General features: G+C 46.0%; 1 protein-coding gene across 4 annotated transcripts in view; it reads left to right on the top strand.

Annotated features, from left to right (window-relative positions):
* Positions 1-852: 852 nt before the first annotated feature.
* The window catches only part of SNX18 (sorting nexin 18), a 154,103-nt gene continuing 138,435 nt past the window's right edge, over positions 853-16,520 (top strand). For 3 of the 4 annotated variants that reach the window (XM_072756929.1, XM_072756928.1, XM_072756927.1), the window contains exon 1: positions 853-2,543. In XM_072756929.1, the coding sequence (XP_072613030.1) occupies positions 989-2,543 (1,555 nt within the window). In that variant the 5' untranslated portion in view covers positions 853-988. Of the gene's footprint in view, positions 2,544-3,667; positions 3,860-16,520 lie in introns of those variants that run through there. The other variant, XM_072756930.1, reaches the window with a different exon arrangement.

Below are 16,520 nucleotides of genomic sequence, written 5' to 3'. Positions count from 1 at the left end.
GGGCCCCGGGATCGAGTCCCCCATCGGGCTCCCAGCACGGAGACTGCTTCTCCCTCCCCCTGCCCAGGACTCTGCCCCTCTCTCTCTGTGCCTCTCATGAATAATGATAATAATAAAAAGCAGATTGGAGCCGAGCAGCCTGCCTCGGGGCTAAGCTGTCGTCCGCACACCACCTGCGTGTCCCGGGGCCGAGGGACACCTGCGAAGGGCCAGCGCCCCAGGTGTGGGCCAACTTCGTCGTGGACCCTCCTCCACCGCCGCCCTCGGCATCTTACTCTGCCAAACCCGACACCTTCCTTCCTGGGCCCCCGGGCTCCTCCTGCCCTCCTCGCCAGAGGAGACAGGGGGCGGGCAGCGCCGGGCGCCGGGCATCCTGCTGAGAGGCGCTGACGACCCTCCACCAGGTGTGAGGCCAAGTCACGCTGGGAGCGCTCGCGCAGCGGGCAGGGAGGGACGTTCGTCAGGAAGGCGAATATTGGTGTCCTTTCGCGACTGCTTCTTTTCTTAAAAAGTTTTTTTAAGCTAAGAGCCTAAATAAACGCCTGCCACACACAGTTCACGGCTGTCCGGGGGGCGGGGGGGGCGGGGGGGCAGCCCTGCCGCGGAGCGGCGTCACCGCGCGGGCCCGCCTGCAGGGGGCAGTGGCGGCCGCCGAGCGCGCCCCGCCGGCGGGCGCGGCGGCTCGGCCATCGCTTGCTCCGGCCTGGCGCGCGGCGCTCGGCCGTGGATTTAGCGCCGCTGGGGACGTGGGCGGCGGCGGGCCCGGGCCCCGCCCCCGCCCGGCGGCGGCCCAGCGCGGCAGTCGGCGCTGCGAGCCGAGCGGCGCGGAGGGCGCGACCGGCGGGGCCGGGGCGCGGGACCGCGCGCTGTCCTCGGGGCTCGGCTGCGCGCGCGCCGGGCGGGGCTCGGGCCACCCCGCGGGCCCCTCGGGCGGGCCCCGGGGCTCGCGGCGCGAGGAGAGGGGGCCGCCGGCCGCGGCGCGGGGGCCATGGCGCTGCGCGCCCGGGCGCTGTACGACTTCAGGTCGGAGAACCCGGGCGAGATCTCGCTGCGGGAGCACGAGGTGCTGAGCCTGTGCAGCGAGCAGGACATCGAGGGCTGGCTCGAGGGGGTCAACAGCCGCGGCGACCGCGGCCTCTTCCCGGCCTCGTACGTGCAGGTGATCCGCGCCCCCGAGCCCGGCCCGGCGGGCGACGGCGGCCCCGGGGCCCCGGCTCGCTACGCCAACGTCCCGCCCGGCGGCTTCGAGCCCCTGCCCGCCGCGCCGCCCGCCGCCGCCTTCCAGCCGCCGGCCGCCGGCTTCCCGTACGGCGGCGGCGCCCTGCAGCCGCCTCCCCCGCAGCTGTACGGCGGCGGCTACCAGGCCAGCCAGGGCAGCGACGACGACTGGGACGACGAGTGGGACGACAGCTCCACCGTGGCGGACGAGCCGGGCGCGCTGGGCAGCGGCGCCTACCCGGACCTCGACGGCTCGTCGGCCGCCGGCGGCGCGGCCGGGCGCTACCGCCTGTCCACGCGCCCCGACCTGTCGCTGGGCGCCCGCGGCGCGGCGGCCCCGCAGCACCCGCCGTCGGGCGCCAAGAGCTCGGCCACCGTGAGCCGCAACCTCAACCGCTTCTCCACCTTCGTCAAGTCGGGCGGCGAGGCCTTCGTGCTGGGCGAGGCGTCGGGCTTCGTGAAGGACGGGGACAAGCTGTGCGTGGTGCTGGGGCCCTACGGCCCCGAGTGGCAGGAGAACCCGTACCCCTTCCAGTGCACCATCGACGACCCGACCAAGCAGACCAAGTTCAAGGGCATGAAGAGCTACATCTCCTACAAGCTGGTGCCCACGCACACGCAGGTGCCGGTGCACCGGCGCTACAAGCACTTCGACTGGCTGTACGCGCGGCTGGCCGAGAAGTTCCCCGTCATCTCGGTGCCCCACCTGCCCGAGAAGCAGGCCACCGGCCGCTTCGAGGAGGACTTCATCTCCAAGCGCAGGAAGGGGCTCATCTGGTGGATGAACCACATGGCCAGCCACCCGGTGCTGGCGCAGTGCGACGTCTTCCAGCACTTCCTGACCTGCCCCAGCAGCACGGACGAGAAGGCCTGGAAGCAGGGCAAGAGGAAGGCCGAGAAAGACGAGATGGTGGGCGCCAACTTCTTCCTGACCCTGAGCACGCCCCCCGCCGCGGCCCTGGACCTGCAGGAAGTGGAGAGCAAGATCGACGGCTTCAAGTGCTTCACCAAGAAGATGGATGACAGCGCGCTGCAGCTCAACCACACGGCCAACGAGTTCGCGCGCAAGCAGGTGACGGGCTTCAAGAAGGAGTACCAGAAGGTGGGCCAGTCCTTCCGCGGCCTCAGCCAGGCCTTCGAGCTGGACCAGCAGGCCTTCTCGGCCGGCCTGAACCAGGCCATCGCCTTCACCGGAGATGCCTACGACGCCATCGGCGAGCTCTTTGCCGAGCAGCCCAGGCAGGACCTGGACCCGGTCATGGACCTGTTAGCGCTCTATCAGGGGCACCTGGCCAACTTCCCTGACATCATTCACGTTCAGAAAGGTAAAAAGCCTGGCAGATGGTGATGGATCTGGAATGTGTGGTTGAGGCTGGAAGGGATGACTTGGACGGAAGTACCGTCGTCTGTTTCAGACCTAGCGACCTACAGGTTGGGAATCAAGCAGGGATGTGGACAGCTGGCCTGTTTTTTTTTGTTTTTTGTTTTTGTTTTTGTTTTTTCCTGAGCGCATGAGATCGATTGTGGGCAGGTAGCTGCCTCCCTAAAGTATTTTCAGACAGGGAGCGGGTACTTGCTCTTCAGGGAGAGTTCTGAGAGTACTTCTTAGGACAGTGCTATCATTTTAGAGTTTGAATAGTCAGGTAATGAGTTTCTGGGATCTGTAATCTTGGGCCTAGGGTAGAATTAGAAGAGGACCCAAACCGAGTCAGGCATCCATTTGAACACTGCGGGGTCCCTTAGTGATGGGTTTCAGGAAGCATGGAAATAATGGGGAAGGATGGATGTATATCTGCAAGTAAAGGTAAGTCCCACGTCTCCCTTCCACATGTCTCAATTCCTGGTTTGGAAGAGGAATTAGAATCGGTTCTCTGAGGTTCTAGCAATTTAAGAACGCCCCGCATAGGCTTCTTGCTCGTAACCTTTGAAGAATGAGGTAAAAGGCTCACTCTAATTTCAGGAAGTTTTAAGAAAATTAAACCTCTTTCAGCTCAGTCATTTTGAGTTTGGGGTCTATTAACTGAATTTAAAGAGTATTATTTAGGAAAATGATGTAGGGAAACTACAAAGAATGCACAGAATCTGAATATCACGTCTGAGGGCAGTGCTTCTGGCATTCCGGTGAATTAGCTGCCCAGCTGTCAAAGCTTGTCTCATCATTAGGTGTTAGTATCCCTAACTTTTGTTAAAGCACAAAAATTTGCAGGTCTTCCCCACCCCCCACCCCCCCCTTGGAAAATAAATTAGAACAGTAAAGCCTGGAGTGAGAGAATCCGGACATGTCTGAGTTAGGGAGGTGGTGGTGCCTGTGAACGTCTCCTGTTCAGTGGGGGGGGAGGAGGGAGGCAATGTGGAGGGAGTTACCTAATCCTAACTTCCTATTATAGTGGAAACCTCTTGGGCTCTTGAGGTTTGGCCTTCAGTAAGGAGGTGCTCACTGCCTTTCCAGGTGGGCCGGTCCAATTATGAACAACGCTGATGTCTGACATACTCTTCCTTGCATTGAACTAAAATTTGCCTGTCTCGATTGTTTTTCTGTTCCCTGATACCACACAGAGTAAGTCTATTCCTTGTCCACATGTTAGCCCTTCACACTTGAGGAGACAGCTGTCTTGCTTCCTTACCTTCCTTGTCTCTGCTGCGCTCCTCCCCTGTCCAGGTGTGTGACTAGTCTTTCTCACTCACCAAGGGGGGGGGGGGGGTCTTTCCACATCCTGCTGGCCCTACTAAAATGCAGTATCTTGAAGCACCTACGGTACTAATTTTGGTAGAGAAAAGTAACTTTCTTGGCAATTTACATTTTGCCAAATGGAGTCTGAGATTGAATTAGCTATTTGAGCAACCATATTGAACCTGTATCTACATTCCTTAGGCCTTTTTGTGTAAAAATTGCTGCAACTCCTTGACTTTTTGGCTGGTGGGACTGACTCTTGGAGTCTTTATGCCAGATCTTGTATTTAAATACCATTGTTTTATAGCAGCCTGGACCCATGCTGCTTTTTTACATATTTTTTGAGTTTATGCAAATTGTTGGTGAATAGTTGAAAGGGTGGAGACAGGTACAGACATCTGCAGGCAGACCCAGGTGACTGGCTGCTACAGGGTAGCAGCAGTTCATTCACTGACTTTACTGTTACTCTGATCACACACAGCCTTGTCAAGTGTCCTGCTGTCGAAACTGTTTATTAGAAAAGGTATGATCTTTGTTCTAAGGTCTATTTTGAGTTTACAGCAGTAGTTTTTGTAGTTTATTAAACTGTGTAGTTTCCTTTTTTTTTTTTTTTTTTTTTTTAATCCTAGAACTAAGATTGTATTCTATTTCTTGGGATTTGAAAAACTTCATTAAAACCAGTACCATTGGGCACCTGAGTGACTCAGTGGTTGAGTGCCTGCCTTCGGCTCAGGTCATGATCCCGGAGTTCTGGGATTGAGTCCCACATTGGGCTCTCTGCAGGAAGCCTGTTTCTCCCTCGCCTGTGTTTCTGCCTCTCTCTCTCTCTGTCTCTCTCTGTGTGTCTCTCATGAATGAATAAATAAATAAAATCTTAAAAAAAAAACAGTACCATTTTACGTTGTTTAGACAGATTGAAGGGCACTAAACAATCTTTAAGAAGTTCAGAGAGAAAATCAGTTGATACTGAATATAGTTTGTTTCTGCTGTAACCTTGGTGTGTAATGTACAGGGAGTGTGTGTCCCTAGATGACACGTCTTTAGAATGTACTGCCACTTAAAGCTGTAGTGTACAATGCATAAGACTAAAAGCATTTGCTTACTGCCAGTTTTTATCAAGGATGCTAATGCTGGCGATTTTTAGGAATACAGATGAGACAAATATAAGTTATGCTAAAGCTTTTTAAATCTGTTCTGGATCTTCAGAATGTGTGGTTGCAAAAAGCAGCTTCCCCCCCCCCCCACCTCCCCCCCCCCCCCCCCGCCCTCCCGCCCCAACTTAACTACACAGTTGCTATTGGAATGAATCTTTTTTAGTCTGAGCACTTGGGGATTTTGTTGACAGGTTGTTTTTTTCTCTCAGGTCTCAAACCGTAATCACATCAAAGATTTTACTGTGACTTTTGAGAGGACAACAAAAAGAAGAAAAAAATGATAACCATCTTTAAAGCAGCCTAAACTATCTTTTGTTTAAGTACTTGGTTCAAAGTTTATATTTCAACTTAGAAATGTCAAAATTCAAAATAATTTCTACCCTTAAGTTCTCATTGTTGACAGGAAGAGAAAAGCAGTTTCAGTACTTCCACATTTTACATGTTCTAATCATATGTTAGGTCCACATTCAGATGAGAAAGAAATGATTAGAAAGTGCTTTTTAATTACTAACACAGTTAAGGGGAGGTAATTAAGTATGTGTGTGTGTGTGGCCCTCTCCCCTTAATTCCCAGGGGAAAGGACAGGACCATTATTAGTCTCTGAACTTTTTTCTTATCCAGGAGACTGCTGTGGTCAGCTTTCCTAGGGTTCTAAACCTGTGCTGTTCAGTGCTGTATCTGTGAGACACATATGACTAAATTTAATTAAAATAAAATAATTCGGTTCCTTGATCACACTAGCTGGATTTCATGTGCTCTGTAGCCAGTGGCTACCACGTTGGATGACGGATACACAACAGACCCTTTCATCACTGAAGGTTCTCTTGGACCACGCTGTGCTACCATGGTTTAACTGTCAATCCTTGCAGAGTTCTCCAGCAGTTGATAACCTTTGCACAGACTCTCAAGGTGGTTTTCTTTTCACTTGGTCATCTCATGGCACCCCCCTCCTTTCCACACAGGCTTAAGTAATACAGACTGGGAGGGGCATGGCCCTGCCAGCCCCCTCTCTGCAGAACTTCCCAGGCACTCAACCAGTGAGTAATATTCTGTGGTGTGAGGATGCTCATCTGCTTTGCATCCCGCCTTCATTGTTCATTCAGAAAAGACAACTGGCTTCAGAATGGACATCTGAGACTGTGAGGAAACCAGCTCCAGAATGAGGGTGGGAAACTCAAATACTCTTAAATGTGGTCGGCTGGCATTTTTCTGACTATACTTAGTACTAAAACCATTGTTTAAACTTAATAATGGTTTTAGCGTAAGTACTTTCTGTAGAAGCAAGGAAAGCCAGCCATATGGTTTCCTTAGAGAATTCTAGAATTTGAATTTTTTCATCGACTCCTGGAGTCTTAGATGATTAGAGCTATTTTGGTTAATGGAGTCCAGTGTAGGAAGAAGGCAATCTGCTGTAGTCCGAAGTATAGGAGGTGGGAATTCAGAAGGTGTTTGAATTTTATTCATACTCTATCTTAACAGGATTCTCTTAAATTCTTTGTTCATAGGCGGCTCATTGATTCCTGACTAGTCACATGTCTGTCACTGCTGAGCTTTGTAATGCTGTGGTCTGATTTTCTTTCTTTCTTTTTTTTTTTTGGAATGGTTGCATTTTATCTCCTCCCATTTATCATCCCTGCCTGTAGTATGCCTTAAGAATGCTGATGTTGGTCAGCTTGGGGTACATAGAATCTGTTTCACTATCAGTTTCTTAGCTTATTCGGGTCTGTTTCCAAAGATGTTTAATCTCTAATATTTAATAAAGCTTAATCTGTATGACAGTGAGTTGTTGTGGTTTAAAAGCTTTAGGCTTATCTCCTGGGGAAACAGTGAAAGGGAAGGACTGTAAATGTTGGTTTCATCTTTATTTAGGAATGAGGACTAGATAGCAGGAGGGAGTCACTTAAAAGGAAATTTCTTTATTTTTGGAGAAAAGGTATAGGTCATGTAGAAGTGATTTGTGGATAAAATATAGTGTGACTCTGTGAAGCAGGATGACAGAACTAGATAAACAGGCAGCCCTGTTTTCTGTACTCTTCAATATGCAGGGTTTCCACATTGCCCTCGGTAAATGTTCCAGATGGAGCCTTCTTTTCAACAAAACATAGCCCCGGGACCTCAGGAATGGTACACCAGTCGTGGGCCTGTCAGTTCTGCGGGGTAGAGTTTCACCATTGTGCGTCCTTTCACCATGGGTAGGGTCCGTCTTATATCCCTCAGACATTAATTAAAGATAGCCAGAGTCCTGGCAGGGCAGCCACGGTAAATGCTGGGCCACAGTTAGCCCTTCCCTGTCTGCTCCCCATTTTGTGGCTAAAAATAGACCTGAGAGGGTGGTGCCAGGAATACAGAGAAAAGGTCTAATAAGCGGGCTGTTTACAAACTCATCTTTATTTTGAAACTTCTGGTCTAGAATTGAGGTCATTCATTTTTTGTTTTGTTTGTTTTGTTTTAGCTCCATCTTAATTGAACACATTTCTCCTCTCCCCTGCATCCGACTCCAGCTGTTTTTAAAGGAGGCTTCAATTCTAGCCATAACCTTTGTCCCTATCTGTATTTTCTTAATAAAAATGAGGTTACCTTTGTTGGTTTTGAAGTAGATGACTGAGTTCTTTGGTTACAGTGTCAGTGTGACCGGCCACAGTCAGTCTTGGCCATGAAGCTCAGTGGGGATGCTGCTCATAGCATCCTGCCTTTGGTTTCCCAGACTTCTTTTTTCAGCCATGAATCCTTGAAATCACACTGGGGAATCCTGGCCTGTTAGGCTGATCACAACAGAATCAAAAGGAGGCTGGTACCTGCGCCCCCATTCATGTTCTTCAGATAAGTCTTGGCTTATGTGGACTCCCCTTCTTATTGGGAAATGTCATCTGCACAGATTCCTGTTTGGTCATCTCAGGATTTCCAAACAGTAAGGCAAAACCCAAACAATGAAGAAATTCTGTGAGAAGGTGTCAATTCCCTTATAAACATGACAGTTCCTTTAAGTTATGTTCTTTTTCCTCAGGCTGAATAAAAATTTATTGCTGTGTTGTCTCAAAGTATTTTAAAATCAAAGTTTAATATGAAGTTTGATTTAATTTGCCATCTATTTGTGAAATTTTGTGATGCCACAAGTTAAATGATTATCGCAAATAAAATGGCACAGTAATGCTTAGCTCTTGTTTAGAGCACTGTATTCAGAGGACCTGTACCATTTGTCACCCTTCACTTACAGAGCACAGGCTAGATTCATGTCTGGAGGAGGGATGGGCAGGACTCTGATCCTCACTGAGTTCTTTGACTGCTGGCAGAGAAGCCCTGTGCCAGGTTGCTGAGAGCCGTCCCCAGGCTACGCAGAGGAGATAGAGCTGGCTGAGTCTGACAAGGGAGCTTAGTTAACCCTACAAACAAAGGGGGGTGGTTCATGATAAGCCAAGAGCTCCATCCTCAGAATCTCTTCACTGTGGGCCAGTGTGGAATCTGGGAACCATTGTGTGGGTGTGAGGGGAGCTTTGGACAAGTTCTTTTAATCTCTGTAAGTCTGTTTTCTCGTTGGTAAAGTAGGAATGCTTCCTCATAAGGTTATCATGAGGATTAATGTTACTGGTCTCAGTAGTTACTCACTAAATGCTTAATTTTCAAAAGTAGAAAGGTACTTTTAAAATAAGTACCCTTCTTTAAAAGATAATTCTAGTAATCTTATCCTCTGTCTTGGTAGCCTACTGCCACCAGAATTACAGGCAAAAGTATAAAAACCCAATAAGTCACTGGTATAGCAGTTAAATATTGTATTTTAACATGTCTGGCCTGTACTGCACACCAAAAGAATGTTAACAGAAATAAATGCCAGTGTTATGTAGAGTCATTGGTATGCTGTTCACATTAAAGGGTTTGTGTAAATTGTCTCCTGTCAGTTAGCTACTCCCTTCCTCTAAATTCTTTGTATTCTTACACAAATCACTTTAATGTTTCTGAGCTTCAGTTCCCTCATCTGTAAATAAGAGACTCATGACCTCCTAGATATCGTTTGTTGATTGACTTTTTTTTTTTTTTTTTTTAAATAGCAACATCCATCGTTGAAAATAAAATACTTAGGAAAGTATAGGATGAACATTTAGACCTTGTTTCAGGCTAGTTTCAATAGCATTCTATTAGCTTATGTGATTTTGTAATCTGAGAGCATGAAAATCCTTTATCAGTTGATGTTGGTAGCTGGCAAGTTGATGTGCATTTATGAACTTTTGGTTCAGATCGAACGTACATTGAGGGCTTACCCTACCAGGTGCTGTGAGCATTAAAGTGATGACTACCTGGCCTCCTGCCTGCTGGTGAGAGCTCCCAGATATTCGGAAGCTGACGTGTGGCGGCCAGCTGGAGAAATTCTTTCTGGCGATGTCATTAGTAGAGCCACCAAAAGAGAGAAATTGTGATGGATTTTCCCTCCTACAAAGTGTACTTCACTTTGAATTCTAAGTAATATCTTCTCTTCAAAAGTAGAAACAGCCTTGTATTGTTGATTTTGTAGTTGTCGCTTAATTAAACTTTAGTGTGAATGAGTGTTACTTGTCATTTTTACTCCTTTTTTAGAATTTTTTATCTTTCACTTACGTGAATGGATTTTATTTTTCTGATGAAGACGTTTTATGTATTATTTGGCAGGTAGGGAGACGGCAGTTAGGGAGGGGAGCCAAGATCATCAGATTTATTCAAAGGATCCTCTGAGAGATAAATCTGATTTTATTCAACAAATATGTGAGTGTCCATCATAGATCAGGTTGTATCAGTGGTCAAAACAAAGATCATCACCCTTGTGGATCTTACATTCTATCAGGGTAGAGACAACAAAAAACAAACACAGTAAGTACGTTATAACAAATGTGGTGGGGGAAAATGTAAAAGTGGAGCAGGACAAGTGGGCATGGGGAAGCAAAATGAAGTATGGAAAAGGATGATCAACGTGTGTCTCATTGAGCAGATGAGATTTAAGTGGAAGCCTGGAGAAGGTAAGGGAGTTAGCCAAGTAGGTATCTGGGGAGGGGGAGCTTTCAGGCAGAAGATGTAGCTAGAGCAGAGGTGTTAAGGTGGGTATGTGCTGCTAGGCAGTGGAAGGCCAGGTGATTGGAGCTAAGAGGATCTCGGTAGGAGATGAGGTCTTGGAAGGTCCAATTAGTAGGGCTTTGTAGGTCATTGTTAGGACCTAGAGTAAATATCCTTGGCAGGTGGGAGCCATGACAGGATTTTGAGCCAAGGAATGACATCCACCTGAACCTTTTAACAGACCTACTCCAGCTGCTGTGTAGACAATGGAATGGAGAGGAGGTAAGGTGTCAAAGGTAGAAGCAGAGGGCCAGTAGGAAACTACCTTAATAATCCAGATGAGAGACCATGGAAGTGCAGGCCAGAGTGGGGACAATGATGAGATGGTGAGGAGGAATCCTGGTCTGGATATATTATAAAGGTAGAGTCATCAGGTTTTTCTAAGGGATCAGATGGGGGTATGTTAGAGGAAGAGGAGTCATCAAGGGGGACTCTGCAGTTTTTGGCCTGAACAACAATAAGAATGAAATAAAGAAGGCTGTGAGGTGGGACAGAGGTGGGATTAGGAATCTGAACTTGAGTTTCATCCTTTTAAATTGATGGGCTCCTACATTCTGTTGACATCTCCCCAACCAACACATGTACTGACAGTCAAGCCTTAGATCTAGTTCCCTCCTCAGAGTTTTCTGCTTGGAGCCCAGTCTTTTCCAAGTAGTCATGGCTGATAGAGTGCTCACTAGTATGCCAAACACTATATATTGTTCAGTTATTGGGTAGTGTTGTGAGGGTCATGTTTTTACATTCCTGTAGTATGTAGCTCCACTGTTTTGTACATGTATAGTAAATGCTTAAGCAATGCTTGTTGAATGAGAAAAGTAGGTACTCAGTACTTGACTTTGAAATAGATGTTTTCTACTATAGAGTGTGTTTTTTGTAATCATATGATGATGGATACCAGAGTTTATAAAAAGACTATGGGAAATAAAGATAGAATCTGGGTATATTCTTTTTTTTTTTTTTTTTGGATCTGGGTATATTCTATAGGTAAAGTCATTAATTAACATGAAAGTGATTTAAAAGTCTTAAACATCTATGAAGTGGAAGTTTAAAAATGCTTTATTTTGTGTGCCAGAAAAAGTAATGTTATGCACCTCATGATTTCAGTTTGTATTGATTCTTGATGTTTAAATTTGCATATATATACTTTTTCCTTTGTTGGTCAGGTTTCATTATGATACTTCTCTTGGAGTCCCTTTTGCTTAATTCCAAGCACAAGATCTAGAGAGAGTACATTTCACCTTCTTGAATGACACGGGTACACAAAGCACTAAGCTTAGGTGTTGAACAGTAGGTGCCTGCCCTCATGGAAGGTTCTGTTCTATAATGGAAATAGGATGTCTGTACAGAGAATTGGGAGATAGGTTGATTTCATTTAGTACCTGTGGTAAGAGTACATGGGAGTCCAGAGGATGAAGCGTCATCCACAACTGTGTGAGGGGCTTGGATGGGTAGCATTTGTTTTTTTCCTGTGAAAGCTGCTCATATTTTGACTTTCAGAGGAAGATAGAAAGTACGTTCTTGATCTTAGAAATGCTTTAGGATAAACATATAAGAGCTGATGTGCTGCATGCTCAGTGCTCAGGTCAACGAGGCCCACTGACAAGTGAGTAGCTGTCACGGTACAGTGTGACACATGCAGTCATGGGCATGTACTGTGGTGTGAAATAGGACAGAGAAGGGGATAATCAACTATGGGGAGAGGATAGAGTTCAGGGGTGGCTTCTCCCAGTCTTACTCTGAGAAGATTTTTGAAAAGAAATTGGAAGTTTGCTTAGCCGGCAGAATGGGGAAAGGCATTCTGGGCAGAGGGAATCAATCCTGTACAAAAATCAGGGATTAAATCCTGGCTGCCTCTCAGATTCAGCCCCAGAGTGGTTACAGCTGTAAATTGGGCCTCACCCTAGATCTAATCAGAATGTTAGGGACGTGTGACCTATACATTGGTGTTCTTTAAAGAACTCCTCATGGGATTTTTGATGTGCCACTGGGTTTACAGCTGCTGCTGGAGGGGATGGGGGGGACCATCATGGAAGATCAAACAGTATTGACATGATCTGGCCTGCACTTTAGATGAACAGGTCCTAGTGACAGGTGTAAAGGGTGGCTTAGGGTGAGGTGAGATAGGAGGCTCTTACAGTGATTCAAGCAAGACATGGTGAAATCCTAAACTAAGGCAGTATCTGTGGGGTTGGGGAGCAGGAGACAGAAAGGGTGTTTGCCTATAGGCATGAGGCAAGGGACAGGGAAGAGAAGAAAATGACCAGCAGACTGGAGACTGGAGCTACCCACAGAGATACTGGGAGATGGAGCCGGAGTCTGCACTACAGCCTGTAGGCCAAACCCACCTACGTCCCTGTTTATAGCACTTGGTAAAGCACTAAGAGTGCCTTCTACATTTCTAAATTCCATTTTTTTTAATGGGTATAAAAGCCTTGATTTTGCCTTGACATGTAAAACTTCAAATATTTACTCTCTGCCCCCAAGGAGAATGTTTACCCTTGACCGGGAGGTCAGGCAGGTTTGGGAGCTGGAGTATGAGTAGTAATAGCCATTGCTGCCACTTCTGAGCCCTTACTGTGTGAGTAGCAGTGTTGTGGGGAATTACATAGGCTGTGTCTGATTCCATTTAGAAGCAGGTATGAAGCCATGCCCTCCACAGCCGGGTGGAGTGGAGTTCCCACCAGCTTCACTGTATAACCAGTTGCAGTTCCAGTTTCCTTGTGTGTAACATGGAGTAATCATTTTGCATGCCAAATGCTTCTAAGCATTAATTATTAGCTATTGTATTAGGTTCCTAGGGCTGCTGTAACAAATTACCACAAACTGGGTTGCTTAAAAAAAAAAAAAAATTATTTTCTTACCATTCTGGAGGCTAGATATTCAAAATGAAGGTGTCAGTACAGCCACATTCCCTATAAAGCTTCTAGGGGAGATCCTTCCATCCCTTTTCCAGCCTCTGCTGGTTGCCAGCCATCATTGCTATGCCTTGGCCTGGGGACTCGCCACTCCAGTCTCTGCCTCCACCTTCATTCACTTCATATTCTCCCTGAATGCCCATCACTTTGTCTCTTCTTTTAAGGACACTAGTCATTCTGAATTTAGGGCCTACCCTAATGCAGTATGACCTCACCGAAACCTATTATATGTGCAAAGACTATCTCTAATTAAAGTCACAGGTACAGGCTGCAGGTGGATGTGAATTTTTTGGAGGGGGGTGTACTATTCAGCCCGGTATAGTTATTAACTTCCCCAGAGGGATATTATCCCCATGTGATACCTTTGAAAACTGAAGCTAAGGGAAGTTAAGTGAATTTCAGGATTGCACAGCTAATAAGAAGAGCCAGAATTTGAGTTCATTTTTTGCCTTGATTTAAACCCGGTGTTCTTTATGCTGCAATAACTAGCATGCTGGCTAGAAAATTTGTTATTCTGTAGACAGGCAACAACCATTCAAGGTTTGAAACTGAAGTGACATCTGAATCTTTTTTTTTTTTTTTAAGATTTTACTTATTTATTCCTGAGAGACACAGAGAGAGAGAGAAGCAGAGACACAGGCAGAGGGAGAAACAGGCTCCTTGCAGGGAGCCCGACGTGGGACTCAATCCCCAGTCTCTAGGATCACACCCTGGGCCGAAGGCGGCGCTAAACCGCTGAGCCATCCGGGCTGTGGGTGGCTTAAATACATTATAAAAATAACATATTTTGAGGTTTATCATGTGCCAGGCATGATGCTTCATGTTTATATTTATTCTTTTCTTTTAAACTATAGGAGATTTTGAGGTAAATACTGTCATTATCGTCATTTTGCAGATAGGTTAGCTACAGAAATTTAACTGCAAGCTCTTGGAGGTATCCCTCGCTAACGTACAGCCAGGCCCCAGGGCCGGGGCTTCCGGAAGCTCCTCCTGTTGGCTGAGTGCAGAGATGAAAGGGCTGTTGGAGTAGACTAGGTCGACCAGGCATGAGGGTGGCTTTGGAAAATAAGCAGGTGAACTCGAGATACCTGCCAAGTAGAGTGGCCAGACTTGGTGAGGAGTGGCTCTCCAGAGAAGTCTAGAGTTACCTTCTAGGTTTTAAATTTGGTGACAGAAAATAATGATGCCAGGAAGAGAAATAGGCAGGTTAAGAAGAGGAGCAGGATTACAAGGAAAGATAAGGCACAGGGCTGAAGGGAGTCTTAGAAATCCTGTTTTCTGGGCCATTAATATATTTAGTTATATTGACATTTGTGAAAATCACAAAAGCTACCTGTTGTCTGCAGTGAGACATCTTTAAGTAAAAATGAGTGTCAGTGTGGGTCCTCTGTAAATTTTCATGTTTTATGACTTGTGTTTCAGATCTTTTTAAAAATGATCTATTTTTAAGTGTTTTGTTTTTAGATGGTTATTTATGGTCTAGTTCAAGGAAGCCCAGATGCAGCAGGAGTAAAGACTCATTACCGCTGGAAACCTGGTCCCTGCCAGCATGAGGAAGCAGGAAAACCCCATGGGTCAGAGGTGTTCTTAAGTTTGAAACAGCTGATTTAGGAATGTTCCAAGAGATCATAAAGTGCTGTGAAGTGCTAGTTGTCAACTGAAGCGAGAGGCTGAGCTGAAATAAAAACAAAGGTATTTATTTGGGGTCTCAGGATTATAATTCCATGAACACAGATTTGGACAGCAGCCCAAATAGTGCCTCCCAGGGAACAAAATCAAGGATTTTTAAATCAAAAGGGAATGCTTGTATATGTTGCTTACAAAGAATTTTGATTGGTGTTGGTGGCAGAAAACTAAAAGCTGGGCTGAATATAATTGGTTACTAAGACTGTCACCTAGCAGTCTCACTGTAGCAAGCTATATAGGTGTTTGGGCTGAGTCCTTGGAACACTGGTCTCTCGGCCCAGGTTATAAGTTCTTGGCTCCGTGCAGTGAGGACATGAAGACATACAGAAGGCTCATGTCCTTTGTGGCCTCCCAGCTCCACTTTTAAAACCCCTGGACAGAAGTGAACCAATTTCATTTCACCTTTCACACAGTCCTGGTGGACACCATGGGTGGCAGTAAGGATGATGATAAATGCTGTGCTGCTTGCCGGTTTGTCCCACTATAGCTTAAGTGGCAGTTTATAATACTGGGGTTTACATTTACAATTCTAAAGTTAAAAACTAGACATTATTTGGCAAAAATACTTGAAAGCAAGAAATCTACTCTTTGAAAATACTCTTCTAAGTACAGCCTTAACTGTAGTGCTCTCAGAAGCACCTATACGGTCAGGGACCTGGCTTCAGATGTGTGGCTCACATCTCCCTGGTTTCTCTACAGAACTGAGGTCACTTTACCCTCCTTCTGCCCTGCACAGAGCAGCTTGTCTGTTTATGTTTTAGATTGAGTCTCCCTTTATCTTCCTAGAAAAAAAAAAAGAAAAGAAAAGAAAAGAAACTCTTAAAGGTAGTTTCCAAAGTTCACTCTTCTCTTCTCTTTGGTTCAGATATGTTTTGTTGTATGTCAGAGGTCCTCTAGCCCCAGAGTGCTGGCAGCTTGCAAACATAGCTAATGCTGCTTGATTTGTATGTACCGATATCCATGCATGTCTACCAGGTAATGAAAGAATTAAAAGAATTAGGAAATTAGGGATTAGGAGCTGCAGACGGTAGACATCAATTGTGTTCTCTGAATCTAAGCCGTTATGTGGACTTGATTTTACAAAGTTGGTTGTTTTAAAAAGTTTTATTGTGTCCTTTCTACCTCATCTTATTAGGATTTTGTGGGTATAAAATCTTTAAGAAACAATACATGCTTTTTTTTTTCTTGTTCTTAGATTTAAAGTCTTTATATTTGCATGGGCATAAGCGAATCAACATTTTCACTGTTATATCCACACTTTTCTGAAGTAAAAACATACTATTTACAGAGTTCTCTTGAATCTATCACGCTAGCAACTTTATCACATATTTAATATTCAGTATAAGCTGAAACACAAGAAACTTTATACAAAATTTCCTCTCAAAGAGCAACCTGTTCTGCCAAACAAGCCACAAGAGATGGAAGAGGTTTCCCTCTTCATTTTTGAAAGAAGGTGAGGTGTGGGAATGTATGTGCATGGTGAATAAAAGTAATCAAATGTTTTAAGATGTGATGCACTCAAGTGAGTGCTTTCATTTATACTTTCATTCTTGCCTTTACACATCTGGTGATTGCTGAATGGACCTAAAAAGGCTGCTTCATTAGGGTAGAATGAGGCTTTTACCTAGAACAGAGTACTGAACTATATCTTCAGGACCAAACTAAGCTTTGAGGCCTGAATTCTTTAAATGTTTAATTTTTACGTTGTCAAGCAGCCAGGTTTTTTTTTTTTTTTCTTTTTGCAGTTTATTATCCTTGTATCTGACCCTCTTCCCTCCTTTTTAAAATTACTCAAAAGTT

This window comes from Vulpes vulpes, chromosome 4, assembly GCF_048418805.1.
Source record: "Vulpes vulpes isolate BD-2025 chromosome 4, VulVul3, whole genome shotgun sequence".
Lineage (NCBI taxonomy): Eukaryota > Metazoa > Chordata > Mammalia > Carnivora > Canidae > Vulpes > Vulpes vulpes.
Note: the sequence above shows the minus strand (reverse complement) of the source record. Positions and strands in the feature narration are given on the sequence as shown.